The sequence below is a fragment of the Venustampulla echinocandica genome (assembly GCF_003357145.1).
Source record: "Venustampulla echinocandica strain BP 5553 chromosome Unknown scaffold_0, whole genome shotgun sequence".
NCBI lineage: Eukaryota > Fungi > Ascomycota > Leotiomycetes > Helotiales > Pleuroascaceae > Venustampulla > Venustampulla echinocandica.
In genome coordinates this window covers 1,520,584-1,540,267 of record NW_022474205.1, presented here as the reverse complement: position 1 = coordinate 1,540,267, position 19,684 = coordinate 1,520,584, and the positions used below count along the sequence as shown (strand labels likewise).

General features: G+C 46.1%; 5 protein-coding genes across 5 annotated transcripts; 3 read left to right on the top strand and 2 right to left on the bottom strand.

The window, feature by feature from the left end:
- Positions 1 to 31: 31 nt before the first annotated feature.
- Positions 32 to 1,210, bottom strand: BP5553_00477 (uncharacterized protein; the record flags this gene model as incomplete). Its single annotated transcript, XM_032009100.1, has 2 exons — positions 32 to 563; positions 621 to 1,210. The coding sequence occupies 2 exons, from the start codon at positions 1,208 to 1,210 to the stop codon at positions 32 to 34; spliced, it is 1,122 nt and encodes a 373-aa protein (XP_031873154.1).
- A 309-nt stretch (positions 1,211 to 1,519) lies between these two features.
- On the top strand, positions 1,520 to 2,767 carry BP5553_00476 (uncharacterized protein; the record flags this gene model as incomplete). The annotated part of the gene is made up of 1 exon (XM_032009099.1): positions 1,520 to 2,767. One exon carries the CDS (start codon positions 1,520 to 1,522, stop codon positions 2,765 to 2,767), a length of 1,248 nt encoding a protein of 415 aa, XP_031873153.1.
- Positions 2,768 to 2,898: 131 nt separating this feature from the next.
- On the bottom strand, positions 2,899 to 3,249 carry BP5553_00475 (uncharacterized protein; the record flags this gene model as incomplete). Its single annotated transcript, XM_032009098.1, has 1 exon — positions 2,899 to 3,249. The coding sequence occupies one exon, from the start codon at positions 3,247 to 3,249 to the stop codon at positions 2,899 to 2,901; it is 351 nt and encodes a 116-aa protein (XP_031873152.1).
- Positions 3,250 to 4,099: 850 nt separating this feature from the next.
- Positions 4,100 to 5,705, top strand: BP5553_00474 (uncharacterized protein; the record flags this gene model as incomplete). Its single annotated transcript, XM_032009097.1, has 3 exons — positions 4,100 to 4,273; positions 4,330 to 5,227; positions 5,281 to 5,705. 3 exons carry the CDS (start codon positions 4,100 to 4,102, stop codon positions 5,703 to 5,705), a joined length of 1,497 nt encoding a protein of 498 aa, XP_031873151.1.
- Positions 5,706 to 6,655: 950 nt separating this feature from the next.
- BP5553_00473 (uncharacterized protein) lies at positions 6,656 to 19,302 on the top strand (the record flags this gene model as incomplete). The annotated part of the gene is made up of 8 exons (XM_032009096.1): positions 6,656 to 7,619; positions 7,740 to 10,809; positions 10,865 to 11,085; positions 11,132 to 11,192; positions 11,242 to 13,422; positions 13,471 to 14,174; positions 14,226 to 16,232; positions 16,289 to 19,302. The coding sequence occupies 8 exons, from the start codon at positions 6,656 to 6,658 to the stop codon at positions 19,300 to 19,302; spliced, it is 12,222 nt and encodes a 4,073-aa protein (XP_031873150.1).
- Between the last annotated feature and the right edge of the window lie 382 nt (positions 19,303 to 19,684).

Genomic DNA, 19,684 nt, shown 5'->3' with positions numbered 1-19,684 from the left:
TCTATTCTCTTCGAAAACGAAACTCATCAGATCAAGGAGAGCCTAAAAAGACAACAAGTTTCTGGGCTGACAAAGTCCTTGTCCTAAGCAAATCAATCCCGTCAAGAACGCCTTGCCATCCACCAGGAACAACCCTTACTGGATGTGATTTGAGTTTCTTGGCATCAAATAGCTTCTGGATCTCTCGATAATACTTAATACCAAAAACTCGTTTCTCTGGGTCAGCTTCGCTTCCGTATCCGTCGTCTAATGGGATCCTGTTTCCAATGATTGATGAGCCCATAACGAATGTCGGTTCCACAGTCGGTCTGGTGTGATTCAATGGTTGCCACATTTCTAAAGCAATATATTTTCCACCTGCCCTTCCAATGCTTTGATAGCAAAGCCTTTGAGTTTTTGCCTCAGTCATTGGGTCCAGCACGAGCTCGAGGCAATTCTCAGTATAGGCTTTGATATCTTCAGCACATGTTGGTGACTTGTAGTCGTAAACCATTTCTGCACCGTATGATTTCACGAGGTCGAAATTCTTTGGAGAGCAGGTCGCAATTGGGATGTGTCCGTAACTGCAACCTTAGTTACTAAAGTAAAAGTGAATAAATAAGGGTTTGAAGAATGCCTACATTCTGAGAAGTTGGGTAGCTAGTGTTCCAATGGAAGTGCTTCCAGCATAAACCAGAACCTGTTCTGGCTCTTCGGCAGGTTCGTCCGGTGATCCTGAAAGCCCCATACCCCCCTCCCAGAAAAGTGACAAGCCGAGAGTTGCAAGCCCACTAGATCCAAAACAGGCGGCAGTTTCCCAAGACATATACTCCGGTTTCTTGAAAAGGAGCTCCGGATCAGCTCGAAGGTACTGCGCAAAAGCACCAGATTCGGGATCGATGGGATTGGCTCCCTGACAAGCACCGAAAACGGCATCTCCAATTTTCCAATTCGGCTTGGATGCTAGTTTTGAAACTTCTGGGCCAATCGCCACAATTATCCCTGCGTAATCTGTTCCATTTACAACCCCCTTGGCAGGGAATCGATATGGCATTTTGTAATCGCATGGGTTAAGAGCCACTGCGACGACCCTTACTAGCATCCGATTTGGGGGGACACGTGGAAGGGGAACGCCGGTAATGATCTCCAGGATCCCGCCATCGATTTGAAGAATTGCTGTTTGGGATTTTGGAATATCAGGTGAGATCCGAGTAACTGCTTGCGGTGCCATGATGCCGTTCTGTCCCCGAGAAGACTCTAATAATAACGGATGGAAGATGAAAATTTAAAAGTGACCTGTAAATAACAACGTATGTAAATATCGCAAGGCAAAATACCTTAGTAGTACTGGGTTTCGCCGATCTCCCCGAACATTGTGTTGGCTTCATCGGAGATTCGGGGGTCCTCTCCTCTCGGAACACGCGCGATGATTCGGAACCCATATAACATCCAACAGCCTTCCTAGTACAAAAGCTCCAAGGAGTTTTCTGATCAATCTCACAGCTAGCTATCCATCATTAAAGGATTTACACGCTCAACCATGTTAATCTCACGCGCGACACTCCCCACCTTCATACTTCTTAATGCCGCAGTACTCGTAAAGAGTTGGGAGTACAACTTCCCAGAAAATTGGCAAGCACAATGGACACAAATCTCCCAATCGGTTCTAGGGCCGGATGAAGGTTGCATAACAAGCCACATGACCGCATTTGAAGTAGCCAAGCCTGGAACGGATATATGGTTCTCGACGAGCCCATTTGACGATTTCGATGCCCCGAGAATTCTCCCACTGAATTCCAGCTCTGGCGAACAGTGGGAGTTTGATGGTGTCTCGGATGATGGCATGTTCTCTTTTATCTTCGGATTTTATCGAGACCCTAGTCTGTCACTCATGGGTTCAGGGAATTTTCGTCTCTCGGCCGAACTTGCTTATGCGAATGGGACTCGGTTTGGAAGGGTTGATTACGCAGCTGAGTCAATCGTACAGTCTTGTCCAGGTGGCACAAAAGGGGTGTGGAAGGCCAAAGATTTCAGCTACACATTTGAGGTCTCAAAGGATATGAGTAGGCTGAGACTTGGGATGGATACGCCAGATTTGAAAGGAAATATCTTTATGACTTCGAAGACGCTCCCTCGCTATGGGGACGCTAAATCTTGGCCGTCTGATTCTGCGGCCACGGAAGTTGCACCTCATTTCCATTGGGTGGATCCTATTCCGGTCGGAGACGTGAATGTTGATTTGACTGTGAAGGGGGGAAAATTTGCCTGGGAAGGATTGGGAGGCCACAGCCGTATTTGGGCCTCTTTCAATTGGTATACATGTCTCATGGCTATGGATGTGGTTCGAATGAAAGCCGGACCTTACTCTCTTTTATACATACACTTCAAGTCTAGAATCACCGATGGCGAAGAGTACGCATCGGCATCTCTCATGAAAGACGGGGAGAAAATATTCTCTTCTACAGTTGGCCAAGTCTCTAAGTCGGAGGATTACGTTCGGATGACGAAGACCTATGGTGGAACCGTTTACGGTACGCTTCGAGACAAAGTTACTGGATACGAACTTGAGTTGATTTCGCCTCGGAAGAAGAAACACTGGACTTTCATCATGGAGCATAAAAATATTGCGTTTGAGTATCTAATTGGAAATGGCCGCGGAGGCAGTGGATTTTGTAGTAGCTCGAGTGGAGGACCTGTTGGACTGGAGCAGTTTAGGGGTGTTGCATTGACAGAGGCGCTTAACTTCCCAGACAGCTCCCCTCTCTTCAAAAACCAATATGTAAAATGAGAATGGTACGCCGGTTAGTACGGTGGCCATGAAATATAAATTCCTTTTCATATGTTCATAACGATCTGATGTAGCAAGTTAGGCCATAACTAAGTGAAATAGACTCAGGCTATTAGTTACTTTTGCCCGACTCAATTCTCAAGTTCCGAAATAAAATCATAAACAAACCTCAATTTTAGTTCCTGATCCCCCTTCTTCGTCAGGCTATGTCTGACATAACGCCTTTCACCCTCTACTTCCTCAAATCCCCAAATAGAGGTTGTTTCCCATCCATTTACCACACTTCTAACCACTTCCACAATGGCAGTTTGTGGCTCATCACTCGTCTCAAACTTCGCACGCACATCCATATCTTCAATACCAGCAACAGGGACGTATTTCGCTAAAACTGCTATAGCTCCGAAAACAGGGACTGTGGACTCTCGGGCTACCGAATCCAAAATGTAGCTATCCTGAGAATTGAAGTTGCCGGGCCAAATCATTTGCGTCACATGAATAGTAGTAATAGGGATAGTATTCGATATATCTTCATTAGAGGATTCCGCAGGCAAAATCCCTTGCTTCATACAAAGTTGGACGGTGGCGAAGTTTATTATTTTGCGTAATATCCAGGGAATTCCTTGCTAGGGGATTAAGTCTTCAGCCACGATTTGCGGGCAAGCAAATAAATAGCTACTAGTAGTACTCACCAGGACAAATAGTGGATTGATATTATCTGAAAGCGACCGGTTCTAAATGAGAGGTTAAAGGATTGAATCGGAATTTTAATACTCATTGATCGCTTACTATTTTCCACACCCCCGTCATGTTCAGCACTGTTTTAGAATCTGGAGCCACCATCATTTATGGATTTGTAGAGATGTGAAAAGTAATGAGGAGGCTTCAATGGAGAGACCTCAAGGCTGTCCACCTGGAGCGGGAGGCTGCTCATTGAAAGTGAGGTTGTGCCAGGATTGAGAACGTACTTTCAATAATGCAGCCTACATGTCGTACAGAGCAGATCATCGGGTCGGACTCGGGATGAGACATGTTCGGTACAACCATTTTCGGAAGGTCATTCAATAACACCGACAGGTCGTACTATCCTGTTAACTTCATTAGTAGTGAAAGTTAGCAGAGCGGTACGTGCTTCTTGCCCTGAAGTTAGAATTTACATCCCGGGGATTTTCCCACAAGATCCTCCCTCGTCTCAACACCAAGCTGCAAATATCCTGTAAAATGTTGGATTTCGATATTTTGGAACAAATCACTATTATTCGGCAGTCCCTTGCTCCTTTACGACTGACGAAATGGCAAATGTCCAAGTTATTGGTTGCGAGTGCTTTTCGCACCATGCCTACACTCATGCTCCTCTTTCTCTCATCTGGAAGTTTGGTTCTGAGTTTTTTTCTGTGGAGAGCAATCACTGCACCGGACAAGGTTGGAAAGCTCGGATTACCAATACTTGGTGGCTCCAAACAGCATAAAAATGACTTCCATCAGCTGTTGGAAGAGGGCAGGCGAAGAGTCAGTCACCTCACATCGAAGATATCTTTAAAATAGTCACACCTAACGTTTCCTAGTATCCAAATACACCCTACGTTATTAAAACACAAGGACTTCCTTATGTCGTCTTCCCCACCTCGATGTTCGACGAGATCAAGAAATTGCCACACCAAATTGCATCCGGTCAGGAGTTCCAGCTCAAGACATATTTCGGGAAGTATACAACCCCGGGAACTGATACACCTGCCTATTTGAAAGTAATAAGCGTCGATCTGGCTCGTAGTATCCCGTTCAAAGTTCCTAGTCGACAAGAAGACGCAAGGGCGGCAGCTGCTGATGTTTTTGGGGATTTCTCGGAGTGGAAAGAACTCAAACTCTTCCCTGCGGCAATGCGAATGATTTCGATGATGAACGGCGCTACATTTATAGGACGAGAACTTGGGAGAAGTGACCACTGGGTTCAGCTAGCGGGGAGCCTTCCGTTCCAGGTTATGGCAGGCACATTTATTATCAGCCATGTGCCTCGTTTCATTCAGACAGCGCTCGCGCCAATCATATATGCTCCTGCAATCATAACCAAATGGAGAATGAAATGGGCAATTTCAGGTATTATTAAAAAAGACATGCAAGAGTTTTACAACGCCAAAGACAAGAAGAGCTTGCTGAGGCTGACGGAGGAAGGCAAGGTGCCTCTCACTGCAGCTCTGATGAGCCGATACACAGCAGAAGAGGCCACTTTAGGTCGATTGCTCCAAGACTATATGGTTACATCATTCGTTTCGACTCCTACTAGTGGTGCCGCATTATATTTGACATTGATGGAGCTAGCCTCACAGCCGCATTTGATCGAAACCCTACGCGAAGAGCTACGAGAAGTTTTGGTTGATGGCAAACTGCCTAAAACTCACCTTGGAGAGCTCAGAAAAATGGATAGTGTGATGAGAGAATCAGCGAGAGCCAATCCTTTCAGCCTCCGTAAGTACTCCCATTCCAAGGAGGATGCCCAATTAGCCTAACAAATCGAACAGTGGCGCTCTATCGGCTTGTCATGGTCCCAACGAAACTTTCATCTGGGCCAGAATTGCCTAAAGGAACGTTGATATGCGTCGACGTGCACCACATCAACAATTCCAGGGAGCTTTGGGAAAAGCCAGAAGAGTTCAATGGGCTACGCTTTTATGAACTTAGGAAGGAGCCTGGGAAGGAGAACAAGCACCAGTTTGTAAGCACGGGCAATGATTCACCAGGATGGGGAGATGGATCAATGGCATGTCCTGGGCGACTCTTTGCAAACAGCACAATCAAAATTGCACTAGCCCATTTGCTTATGAACTATGACTTTAAATTTGCAGACGGAGAGCGGAAACCCCCAAGAACTTCCCTTCCAAATGGTACTTGGAACCCGGGAATGGACACCAAGTTTGTGTTCAAATCGAGAAAATGGGTTGCTTGAAATGGGACAACAGCAGTTTAGGTAGAGGAAGCGGCTTCAACAACCCTTCCTTTCCTTTACAATTCAAACACGACAATAAATATGTATTCTTCTGGCAAACTAGGAAGGAAGTGTTGCCGAAAGTCACGAAGGTTGGAAAGGATACAAAGGCATAAGCAGGAAGGAAGGGTTTCAGAATCGATGGATAGAAGATTTGGGAGAATTTGTAGCATAATAAATACGCAAGAAAACACCAAAACCAGGTACACTAGAGATACACAGAAGTAGATTCTGTTCAGGTAAAAGCACTGAAATTGATATTGTCAGCTTTAAATCCAGTTCCCTTCTTTTCATCATGAGCTATACATGCGATCTATGGCATGTATTCAGACGGACATACAGACACACATATGTATCTGTAGATATTTGCATACCATGATACTTGTGGTAGATGTCACTCGTGTAATCGCTTATATTAAATTTATATTAGGCGATACCAAACTGGAGTGCCGCCAAAACACAATTGCATTGCATGAAATATAAAACAGCAAACTAAGTGAGAATAGGGCCATCCCAAACGCTCTATGCTCTCCCCTTACCCCTTGTGATTAAGAACATTTCACTCGAACCCAATTATAACCTATACTTTCCTGCGGCCGGCTTCCTAGTCCTTACTGCGGCCAGACCAATGAATGAAGTCTTCGGACTCGGTCGGTGACATCGGGCTCAAGGTTCGGAAACTTCCCCATCAATGATTCGCTGGAGACTTTGCCAAGCTTCGGGGGGTACATTATATTGAAGATGAATGTGGATGTGATAGTAGCAGCGTTTAAGCGCTCAAGCTTCTGCTAATCCCAGAGGAATCCAGGCTTTCAACAAGAACCAAGAGACGAAGAGAAGTGATTCTCAGCACCTTATCATTTATCCTCTCAACCACAGGCAGAGACACTGGTCCCACGGCAATCCACAATATGACTTCTCATCAGGACCAAATAAACGAACCAATTGCCATCATTGGTAGTGGATGCCGATTTCCTGGGGAAGCTAGCACTCCTTCACGGCTGTGGGAGCTGTTACGAGATCCTCGTGATGTTCTAAGCAGAATTCCAGAAAATAGATTCAACCGAGACAGCTTCTATCACCCTAATAACATGCACCATGGCACTAGCAATGTCCTACATTCATATTTCCTCTCAGAAGATCATCGACAATTCGATGCCCAATTCTTCGGGATCAAACCGGTGGAAGCTCACGCAATCGATCCCCAGCAACGACTGCTCCTCGAAACCGTGTACGAGAGTGTAGAAGCCGCGGGGCTTTCGATGAAGGAGCTACAAGGCTCGCAGACTGCGGTATATGTTGGCTTGATGTGCAATGATTACGCAGATCTAGTGGGGCGCGACACTTCCTATTTTCCCACGTATTCCGCGACAGGAATCGCAAGAAGTATTATTTCAAACCGCATATCATATTTTTTCGATTGGCGGGGGCCATCCATGACTATCGATACAGCATGTTCCTCCAGTCTAGTCGCGGTCCACCAAGCAGTGCAGGTTCTCCGTTCAGGGGAGTCACGAGTTGCTGTTGCGGCTGGATCAAACTTGATCCTTGGACCGGAGCAATATATCGTCGAGAGCAATCTCAAGATGCTGTCACCGGATGGAAGATCGTACATGTGGGATGAGCGTGCGAACGGGTACGCTCGAGGAGAGGGTGTTGCGTCGATTGTGCTTAAAACGTTGAGTGCGGCAATAGAAGACGGAGACGACATTGAGTGTATCATCCGAGAGACGGGAATTAATCAGGACGGCAAAACGAAGGGGATTACAATGCCCAGTGCAAGCGCGCAAGCGAGCCTTATTGAATCAACTTACGCCAAAGCGGGATTACATTTGTCCGACCCCCGAGACCGACCTCAATACTTCGAGGCGCATGGTCAGTACATCGCGTCTCTTGTCTCTTTGGTACATCTCTTCTTCAAATCTCGTTTTAACTCTTCCATAACTTGTGATAAAAGATGGCAGCGAATTAGGACTTCCACTAATGTTATCACAGGCACTGGGACTCCGGCAGGAGATCCGATAGAGGCTGAAGCTATAAGCACCGCCTTCTTCAGGAACCATCCTCCCAAGGGGCGGAATGCCGACCCTCTCTTCGTGGGCTCAATCAAGACCGTCGTTGGGCACACTGAAGGAACGGCAGGACTTGCTGGTCTTCTCAAAGCTTCTTTAGCGCTGCAAAATGGAGTTATCCCGCCCAATAGGCTGTTTGACAAGCTTGCGCCCGCCGTGAAGCCGTTCTACGATAAGTTAGAGATTGCGAGGAATGCGAAACCATGGCCTTCAGTTGAGCATAAGGCCCCGCGACGGGCGAGCGTAAATTCGTTTGGATTTGGAGGGGCAAATGCACACTGCATCTTGGAGAGTTATACTGCTCCTCTTCCTGCCAATTCACCGAGTCGCGACAAAACCAATCGCATATGCACCCCATTCACATTTTCAGCTATTTCGGAGCGTTCTCTTGCCGCAGTTGTGGCTTCCTACTCGGAATTTCTGAAGGCAGAGAAATCGATCAATCTCCGTGCTTTATCGCATACTCTGAACAGTAGAAGAGTCGCCTTCCCTGTCAGAGTGTCCTTTTCAGCATCTGACCTCTCAAGTCTTTGTTCAAAGCTTGATTTATTCGTGGAGGGACAAGGCGAAGAATCAACTACGGCTATTTCTTCCAGCCCAGGACCATTATGTGTCCTTGGAATCTTCACTGGCCAAGGGGCCCAGTGGGCTCAAATGGGAGCCAAGTTGATGAGTTTCCCAGCAGTCACGAAAATTGTGGACAGTTTGGAGCGAAGTCTGGCAGATTTGCCCCGGGATCGCCCAAAATGGTCCCTCAAAGCAGAGCTTTTAGCCGACAAGATGTCATCCCGTGTAGGTGAAGCCGCTCTCTCTCAACCGCTCTGTACCGCTGTTCAAATCATCTTGGTTGACCTTGTTCGAGCTGCTGGCATCCATTTTGCGGCAGTGGTGGGCCATTCCTCTGGTGAAATTGGTGCGGCATACGCTGCGGGTTATATCACTGCCAGTGACGCTATTCGTATTGCATATTACCGTGGCGTTAGTTTACGTTTGGCCCAAGGCAAAAAAGGACAAGCCGGAGGCATGATAGCTGTGGGAACATCGTATGACGATGCCAAGGAGTTCTGTAATCTTAGAAAATTCCGAGGAAAAGTGTGCATGGCGGCTAGCAATTCGGCGACTAGCGTTACGATATCTGGAGATGCCGATGCAATCGATAATGTGAGGGCTGTGTTTGAAGAAGAAAAGAAGTTCGCAAGGGTACTTAAGGTCGACAAGGCCTATCATTCCCATCACATGGCGGCTTGTTCTGAATCATACCTCAACTCCCTTCGGGCATGTGGAATTAAGGCTCGGCGTCCCGTGGATTCCGAATGCTTATGGGTTTCCAGCGTCTACCAAGAAGATATAAATGATACCCAGGACGATTTGAGTAGTTCTTATTGGGTGAGCAATCTTGTATCGCCAGTCCTATTCTCGCAAGCAGTTGAATATGCTCTTGGGGAAGGGAGGTTCGATCTTGCCATCGAGCTTGGGCCCCATCCGGCGTTGAAGGGACCTGCTAGTCAGGTTATTCAAGACGCTTTAGGTGATCCTACTCCCTATACGGGCTTCCTGAATCGTGGGGTCGATGATATAGAAGCATTTTCCAACGGCCTTGGTAACATTTGGTCTTCTATTAGCAAGTCAGCCGTCAACTTTACCGGATACGACAGTTTATTGAACAAAACAGCCCCCCTAAAGCTACTCAAAGGACTTCCCCCTTACTCTTGGGAACATGAGCGCGCTTATTGGCACGAATCCCGTGTGTCAAAATCGTACCGTGAGCGGCAACACCAACCTCATGAACTACTTGGTACTCGGTCTCATAATTCTTCCAATGAACAAGTCCGATGGGATAACTACCTTATCCCCAAAGAGTTACCATGGATTTCTGGTCATCAAATCCAGGGGCAAATGGTGTTCCCGGCTGCTGGCTACATGTCGACCGCTTTCGAAGCTGCTCGCGAAATTGCTGGCATTGAGTCCATGAAGCTAATTGAATTGAGAGGTTTTACAATTGGTCAAGCACTCGTCTTCGATACCGAAGATTCAAGCGTCGAAATCCATGTCTCATTGACCGAAATCCAGCGCCGTGGAACACAGTTATCCGCCAGATTTAATTTTTTCTCCACCGGGAGCAAAGAGCCTGGCCCCATGCTGCTCAATGCTAGTGGTAACCTTCATGTGACATTTGGATACCAAGAATCACAAGTCCTCCCGCCAATGCCCAAACCTCACTTTGCGATGATGGAAGTGGAGTCTGACCGTTTCTACGACTCTTTCGCCGAAAATGGCTACAGATATACTGGTCCATTTAAAGCATTATCGTCAATGGAGAGGAAGACTGGGGTCGCAACTGGTCTGGTTGCGGTACCTGCAAGTATTAATCCAGAGAAGAGGCTCATTATTCACCCAGCAGCATTAGATGCAGCGGTTCAATCAATCCTTCTGGCATACTGCTATCCAGGCGATGGTAGGCTTCGGACGCTTCAACTACCCACACATGTCTCGCGGATCGCCATTAATCCAACCTTATGCGTTGCGAATTCCATAGCAGGACTTTCCTTGAATTTTATTTCTACCATCATTGAAGATGGTTCGGCAAAAATAAACGGGGATGTAGATCTTTATCCGATGGATAGCCAGAATGCAATGCTCCAACTTGAAGGGATGCATACCACACCTATGGTTCCTCCGACCGAAGCGACTGATTTTCACCTATTCTCAGAGGCCGTTTGGGACTCGGCTTCCCCAGATGCGATGTCGCTCTCTACCGAAGTCATGGAAAGCTACGATTTCTCGTTTATACTTGAAAGGGTTGCTCACTTTTATCTACGCAACCTCCAAAATGGGACAACTCTAAAAGACCGTGAAAACTGCGAGTGGCACCATAAACACCTTTTTTCTTATCTCGATACTATGCTTCTTCGGGTTGCAAACGGAATCCATCCCTTCGCGAAACGGGAGTGGGTTAACGATACCCATGATGAGATACAGTTCATTGTCAAAAGGTATGTTACAACTCTTTGCATATTCTCCAATAATTCAGGCTAATGGTTTTACAAGCTATCCCGACAGTATTGATCTTCGTCTTATGCATGCCGTTGGAGAGAATATCATTGCAGTAGTTCGAGGAGAGATGACTATGCTCGAGCCTATGATTGAGGATAACATGCTTAATGACTTTTATGTTCTTGGTTTTGGCATGTCCGAGTATCTGCAGAGATTATCCGCTACCGCAAGACAAATAGGCCATCGCCATCCAAACATGAACGTGCTAGAGATTGGTACGTCATCAATTGCGCCCTTCAAACCAGTGTTAACTAAAAACAGGCGCGGGAACTGGTGGGGCTACAAAGTCGATTTTGAGAGAACTTGATGAAGCATTCGCCTTGTTAGTATGGTAGTATTCAAATTTGTCGTTTTTGCTAAAGAAGTTTCAGGTACACATTCACCGACATATCCAGTGGATTCTTCGAAAAGGCCAAAGATCTTTTCAAAGCACGTGAGTCAAAAATGGTCTTCAAGACCCTTGATATAGAAAAGGATGTGGTCGAACAGGGATTTGCGGAACACTCATTTGATTTGATCGTCGCATCTCTTGTTCTTCACGCCACAACCAAACTTGAAGAGACTATGAAAAACGTTCGACAGCTACTAAAACCCGGTGGATACTTGCTCCTACTGGAAATAACCGATAATGACCCGATGAGATTTGGATTCATTTTTGGTGGGTTGCCTGGTTGGTGGCTTGGTGTGGATGATGGTAGATCGGTATCGCCATGCATTGAGCCACACAAGTGGGAAACGTTATTAAAACACCACGGCTTTTATGGAATCGATTCAATGAGCTCTCACAAGACCAATGAACCAATCCCTCTCTGTGTTATTCTTGGCCAAGCTATGGATTATCGAGTCGATTTCCTTCGCGATCCACTATCGACAGACCAGGACACTATCAACTTACGACTTCCAGAGCTCACCATCATCGGGGGCAGCACTCCACGGACCTCAAGTTGCGTGTCTACATTGGCCAGTCTGTTGGGTCCTTACTGTGACGAAATTGGACAAGTTAAATCGTTGGTTAATCTTGACACGACTGATTTATCGTTTGGTGGGAGTGTTATTTGTATGCAGGATCACGACGACCCAACCTTCAAATCGATGTCCGAGAAAATGCTAAAGGGGTACCAAAAGCTTTTTGAGAAATCAAAAAATGTCATTTGGATCACTCGTGGCTACAAAGAATGCGAACCATATGCCAAAATGGTGGTAGGATTTGCTCGATGTCTTATTCAGGAAATGCCACATGTTAGGCTCCAATTTTTGGATATCAATCCCTCCGACCAGCCCAATGCAAAGGTTGTCGCAGAAGCGATGTTGACATTTGCGGCAGCAGATATGTGGGAAGATCAAGGCCGACTAAACGACCTCTTCTGGTCGGTTGAACCAGAGATGGCATTTGAGAAAGGGCAGGTATTCATACCTCGAATTCAACTCAGCAAATCACTCAACAATCGCTACAATTCATCTAGCCGACTTATTACCCAGGATGTTGATCCTAAATCTCGACCAGTGACATTGACATATTTCGGCGACACACATGTTTTGAAAGCTGAATCAGGCCTCGTTCCAACCCAGTCACCAGATATTCGGGACAACGTTGAAATCCAGGTCAGCTATTCCATCTTGAAATCGGTGAAGATTGGATCCTTGGGATATTTCTTTCTTGTCCTGGGTACGAATACAGCGACAGGTGACCAAATCATTTCTCTATCAACGTCACTGTCTTCGCAGATCAAAGTGCCCGTAACTTGGACCTACCCCTGTATGCTTCCTCCTAAGCAAGCCGTCGAATATCTTGCCACTATTTTTTATACCATGTTATCGAATTCGGTACTCTTTGAGCTTCCTAGGGGTGGTCTCGTGGTAGTTCTTGAGCCTAGCAAACCTCTTGAATTTATACTCGAGACTTGCGCATCGAAGAAGGGAATCCACCTCAAATTCTTAACCCCCACGTCCACCACCGCCCCTCACCAGGAATCTTGGACAACCATTCATCCACGGGCTTCGAAACGAGACGTCGAAACAGCTCTTCCTCATAATATTTCTCGCATCATTGTTTGTAAAAACAGCGATTGGTCCTCAGCTATCCGAAAACAGATTCCCGCTCACCATATAGTTGAGACACTTGACACCCTTACGCAGTTTGATGGGGGCATCAAATCATCAGCAACCGATTCTCGGATTCCGCACGCTCTTGAAGCGTCTCGAGTGCAGATCTTATCTAGCTCCTCGGCCATTAAATTTCAGGATATACCAATTTCGTCCGTGCAGGAAATTCTCGAACCCTCAGCTGAGCATATTCCGGTATCTGTTGTGAACTGGGGTGTATCAACTACTGTGCCAATTAAAATTGAGCCTGTGGATGCCAGACCCCTATTTAAGAATGATAAAACGTACTGGCTTGTTGGATTGACAGGTGGACTTGGACTTTCCCTTTGCAGATGGATGGTAAACCGTGGTGCCAGATACATTGCTATCTCTAGCCGTAACCCAAAAGTTGACCCACGATGGATATCAGATTTTGAAGCTGCTGGTGCTACTGTCAAAGTCTACGCTAAGTAATTTCTCACAATTCTTTCCCCGAGATACCCATCTAACGCTCATAGTGATGTTACCAACCGCGACTCCCTTCGGTTGGTCCACCAACAGATTCAAACTTGTCTCCCGCCCATTATTGGAGTTTGCCAAGGTGCCATGGTTCTTCACGACACTCTATTTCTTGATTTGGACATGGAGCGGATGGAGAAAGTCTTAAAGCCGAAAGTGGATGGGGCAGTCTACTTGGATGAAATATTCTCTCATCAACCCCTTGATTTCTTTGTCTTCCTCTCTTCCATGGCGTCTATAACTGGTAACCCTGGTCAGTCAGCTTACGGTGCAGCCAACATGTTTCTTGCGGGCCTTGCTGCTCAAAGGAGACGACGTGGTGTTGCTGCCTCAACTGTCCATATCGGTGCAATTGTCGGTAATGGCTATGTTACACGCGAGCTTAGCTTGGGACAACAGGTTGCCTTGCAAAAGGTAGGTCATACGTGGATGTCGGAGCAAGATTTCTATCAGATTTTCGCCGAAGCCGTTGTTGCTAGCCCTCCACGACCAGGACCTAACCCTGAATATTTTACTGGTTTGAGATTATTCTATGCGGACGAAGAGGAGAAACCTCACTATGCTAAAAGCCCGATATTCTCACATTTGACTATACATAGGAATCTTGCTGGTTTTGTTAGTGGTGGGAACACCGCCGTTGTGTCTGTAAAGACGCAACTTTTGAAGGCGACTACTCATGAAGAAGTCTACGAGATTCTAAAAGGTAAGTGATGTTAGTGTATGGCATACTCTTCGCCACGCTAATTATTCCTAGTTTCGCTAGTTTTAAAATTGCAAGTCGCTCTTCAAACACCAGCGGATTTGGACGTTGTCAGTCAAACTGCAGATGCCCTAGGTATCGACTCGCTAGTTTCTGTTGACTTGAGATCATGGTTCATGAAGGAACTAAATGTCGACATGCCGGTCCTTAAGATTTTAAGTGGTGCAACGATTGGCGAACTACTGGAACGCGCTCAGGAATTGCTTGATCCTACTTTAATTCCTAATATTGGAGCAGAAACTGCCACGGAAAAGAAACTATTGCCCGAGAAGCCCAAAGTAGTCCGCAAACCAGTCGTAATGCCCCCGAAACCCAAATTTATACCGTCGAAACCAGCTCCCGTTCAGCCAGTGTTGAAAGCAATTCCCTCTCAAAAATTACAGCCACACCCGACCGCTACGCCGGTCAAAGCTATAGTAGCAAACAAGCCAGCAGATATGGAGTTGGACTCCGAATCGTCGGACTTGCCCATTTCACACGATTATCCGGCACCTAATTTTAAGCAACCCGTTTCTGAGGGCCATAGTTCAGAATCCATTCTGTCGATCTCAACCAGATCTCTCGAACCTGAAATTCTTTCGGACGCGAAAATTAGTTCGCCGAATTCATTGACATCCTCTTTTGAGGAGATTTCTCGACCATCCGGTGCTAAAAGCGGAATCCAGAGAGTTCTTCCCATGTCATTCAGTCAGTCGAGATTCTGGTTCTTGAAATTCTACCTCGAAGATCAAACTACGTTCAATGTTACTACTTCAATCCATCTTCGTGGTAACCTTCGCGTCGAGGACCTTGCACAAGCGGTGGCAACTATTGGGCAACGACATGAATCCCTGCGAACCCGCTTCTTCACGGACGAAAATCACCAGCCAATGCAGGCTATACTAGAGTTTTCTGTTCTTCGGCTGGAGACGAGAAATATTTCCGATGATGATGAAATTTCTAAAGAGTATGCCAGTCTCAAAAATCACGTCTACGATCTAGAAAACGGGGAGACTCTTAGAATAATTCTACTTTCGCTATCTCCAGTATCCCACCAAATCCTACTAGGTTATCACCACATCAACATGGATGGAGTAAGTTTTGAGCTTTTTTTCTCTGACTTGCAAAAGGCCTACGATTCCAGTTTGAGTACAAGCTTTCAGGTTCTACAATACCCAGATTTTGCGTCGAGGCAAAGAAAAGAATATCTCGATGGGGAATGGAGCAACGAGCTGCGTTATTGGCGCAATCAGTTTCCAGATATTCCCTCGCCACTACCACTGTTGCCAGTATCGACCTTAACATCTCGATTGGCGCTAACAAAATACGGATCCCACATGTCCTCCTATCGGGTGACACCGGAATTGTCAGCTCAGGTTTATGGTACCTGCAAGAAGCTAAGGGTTTCTCCATTTCAATTTTATCTCGCCGTCTACAGAGTCATGATATTCCGGTGGGTGGAAACGGACGACTATTGTATCGGTGTCGCAGACGCAAACAGAAGCGGAAGCGATGTGCAGCAAAGCCTCGGATGCTACTTAAATCTTCTTCCAATCAGATTTAACACCCGTGCTACAAACACCTTCAGCGAAGCAGTCAAGGAGACTAAAACGAAAGCTCAACAAGCATTTGCCAATTCCAAGGTCCCTTTCAATGTTCTCCTCAGCGAGCTCAACGTTCCCAGATCGTCAAGCGAGAGTCCGCTTTTCCAAGTTTTCCTCAATTACCGTCAAGGGGTAGCTGAGAGTCGAACGTTTTGCGATTGTGACTGTGAATGGACCGACTTCGATGGTGGTCAAATTGCATACGACCTCAGCCTTGATGTCGTAGACAATGCTGGTGGCGATGCGCTCCTCAGACTCTCTGTCCAGAAAGATCTGTATACATCTCAAGATGGGGAAATTTTGATAAAGAGTTTTGTTAATCTACTTGATGCCTTTTCCAGGAACCCTGCTTCGCGCCTTAGCAGGCCTCCTCTTTTTGCGGGGGACGACATCGAGAAGGCAATTTCACTTGGACGTGGTAAGTATTGATATTCCGTTTCTTTGATGTGGGCTGATCATGCTGGCTTATTCCAGGTTCGATTTCTTCGATTGAATGGCAAGGTACAGTCATCCATCGTATCGATGAGATAGCGCAATCAAATCATCAAGCTCCCGCTCTCAAAGATGGACTTGGGAACTCCCTGACCTATGCTCAAATGCATACCCGGGCGAATGTCATCGCAGTTGCTCTATCCGACCTTCGTGTAGGCAATGGATCAAGAGTGGGTGTATTCCAAGAACCATCAACAGACTGGATATGTTCCATATTAGCCATTTTACGATTAGGGGCCGTTTATGTGCCTCTCGATCCATGGTTAACGACTATGCGCCTTGCTGTAATTGTTAAGGATTGCCAGCCGGATGCCATTTTGACTGACAACACAAATAAGAAAGATTTTCCGCTACTTAAATCCCAGTCCAACATGGTCAATGTTTCTAAGCTATCTTCCAGTTTGAGAAACAAAACTATACCCAATGTCTCCAAAGAGGATTCGACAATGACAGTTCTATACACAAGTGGAAGTACAGGAACACCGAAAGGTGTCGTCATGAAGCATTCAGCAATCCGAGCTCACGTTGAAACTGTAACGAATACCTCGACTTCCGAGGGTAAAAATAAAATCTTTTTGCAGCAATCTTCTTTCAGTTTCGACATGTCTTTGGTTCAAATATTATGGCCACTTTGCTCGGGTGGTAGCATCTACGTCGTCCCCCAATCTGGTCGAGGAGATCCAGTGGCAATATCAAACATCATCTCATCGGAGAATATCTCCGTCACGGCAGCTACTCCATCCGAGTATATTAGTTGGATCCGATTTGGGGACTTAGATAGCGTTCGAAAGTCGACATGGACTCTGGCCATCTCAGGTGGGGAACTAGTGACACGAAATTTTGCACAAGTTTTCCGAGATTTGGACAAACCAGGTTTGCAAGTTATGAACTGCTATGGTCCTACGGAAATAACCTTCTTTTCACATTTTTCGGAGTTCTTTTTCGCTGACAATGACTGGGTCGCAACCAGTCCATCGCTTGTCCCATGGACAAATTATGCCACCTACATCGTTGACTCTAGTCTCAAACCAGTGCCCGCAGGTGTTCCGGGTGAAGTTGTTATCAGTGGGATGGGTGTCTCTTCTGGGTATCTCAATATGAAGGAAATTACAAATCAGCGATTCTTGGCTGATAATTTCGCCTCAAACGACTTCATTGCCCAAGGTTGGAACACTATGCATCTCACGGGAGACAGGGGACGACTGCTACCTGACGGATCTTTGCTTCTCGAAGGGAGAATCGCTGGTGATACACAAATCAAGCTACGTGGTCTTCGGGTCGATTTACAGGATATTGAGGCTGCGATAATTTCATCCTCCCAAGGTCGAATACTTCATGCTATCGTGTCTGTTCGACGATCACAACCAGCTGGGCCGGAATTCCTTGTTGGACACGTTGAATTCTCTCCAAGACACCCATCAAAAAATACGGATGCCTTTATTAAGAGCATTTTACTCGAGCTCCCTCTTCCACAGTACATGCATCCCGCGTTGATTATTCCAGTCGAAGATCTTCCGAGAACTAGCTCTGGTAAAATCGACAGGCTTTCCGTTAAATTATTGCCACTTGCACAAAAGTATCAGAGCAACAATTCGTCCCAGGCGCTTAACGAAACGGAACCTCAACTCTTGCAACTTTGGGAAGAGATATTAACAACAGAAGTAATGGACCATTTCACAATCGATTCACAATCAGACTTCTTCCAGGTTGGCGGAAGCTCGTTACTTCTCGTGCAACTACAGGCTCTCATCAAGAAAACATTCTCCATCGATCTCCCTCTGGTTCAACTCTTTGATGTCAGTACTCTTGGTAAAATGGCAGCTAGGATCCACAATGGACAGCACCCGAATGAAACTTCGTCGCCTTCTCAAGTCCCAGAAATTGCCGATAATACCACTTCCCGTTTATCAGCTGTAGACGAATCTATAGGTTTAGGTGCCCAAACATCTCATTCATCTGATTTACTCACAGACTCCAACCCAGGCGACTCTATACACTGGGAAATGGAAGTATCCCTCTCATCATCCCTCGAAGCTTCCATCGTCCTCGGAGTCAATGTACCACGAGCCGTGGTCTTGACGGGCTCAACCGGGTTCCTCGGAAAGGCAATTCTTCAACGGCTAGTATCCACCCCCTCTATCGAAAAGATCTACTGCATAGCAGTCCGTCCCAATTCTCAACGGTCTGACCCAGTATTCTCATCACCTAAGGTCCTAGTCTACACAGGCGATCAATCACTCCCCCTCCTTGGATTAACATATTCCGAAACCGTCTCCATATTATCCGACGCCGATGCCATAATCCACAACGCAGCCGATGTCTCATTCCTGAAAACCTATTATTCACTACGGAAAACCAATGTAGAATCCACGAAACAACTCGCAGACTGGGCCGTCATCCACGGGTTGCAATTTCATTATATATCCACAGCGTCCGTCACCTACCTTTCTGGACAAGAAAGTTATCCTTCAATCAGCGTCCGGGATTTCAAGCCTCCAGTTAATGGTTCAAATGGTTACATTGCATCCAAGTGGGCCTCTGAAGTCCACCTGGAGAGAATGAATCAGAAATTTGGTATGCCACTTGTCATCCATCGACCATCCAGTATCACAGGTCCGGGAGCCTCCGAAACAGATGTCATGAGCTCCCTCCTTAAATACTCAAAAATGCTGCATGCGATACCAAAATCGGACTACATAAAAGGATACTTTGATTTCATTTCTGTAGAAAAAGCGGCGAATGAGATTGTAGAGTCGGTGCAACGAGGGGTTGAGGATGTGGAGGCTCAATATGTCTTTGAGAGTGGCGAGTTGCAGATGGAAAGCGAGGGCATGAAAAAGAGTATGGAGATGCAAACTGGAGAGAGCTTCGTGGAGTTGAGTATTTGGGACTGGGTTAAAAGAGCGGAAATTTTAGGATTGAACAGCATGGTTGCTGCGTTTTTAAATGGGGTCACCACTCAGGGGTTGCTAATGACAAAGTTAGTTAAAGATTAAGAGGCTTGAGGGACTGGGATGAGCCGAGTTGAGTTAGATTCCTTTCGAGAGGACGGTTGTATCTGAACCCGGTCAAAGGTTTTACGTGTTTGGGTTTGCAATTTTAGATTTTTTTTTATTCTAGCCTCTTTGCGTTTTAAAGTGGCGTCTATCCATATATATATTTACGCTTTTAAATGTACTATGAAGTTCTACTACCAAATTACAAGTCCCATGTTACCTTACCAGCATAAACGACATGAAAGCTAATGTTGATATATCGCGGAGTTGATTGTCTAATTTGGAGTTCCCAAGCTTGACCCCGATCCCTTCAAGGGATAGTTAGTGGGGCATTGATCCCGTCTTTTTGTGATCTAAGTTCATACATGGTGCTCAAAGTTCA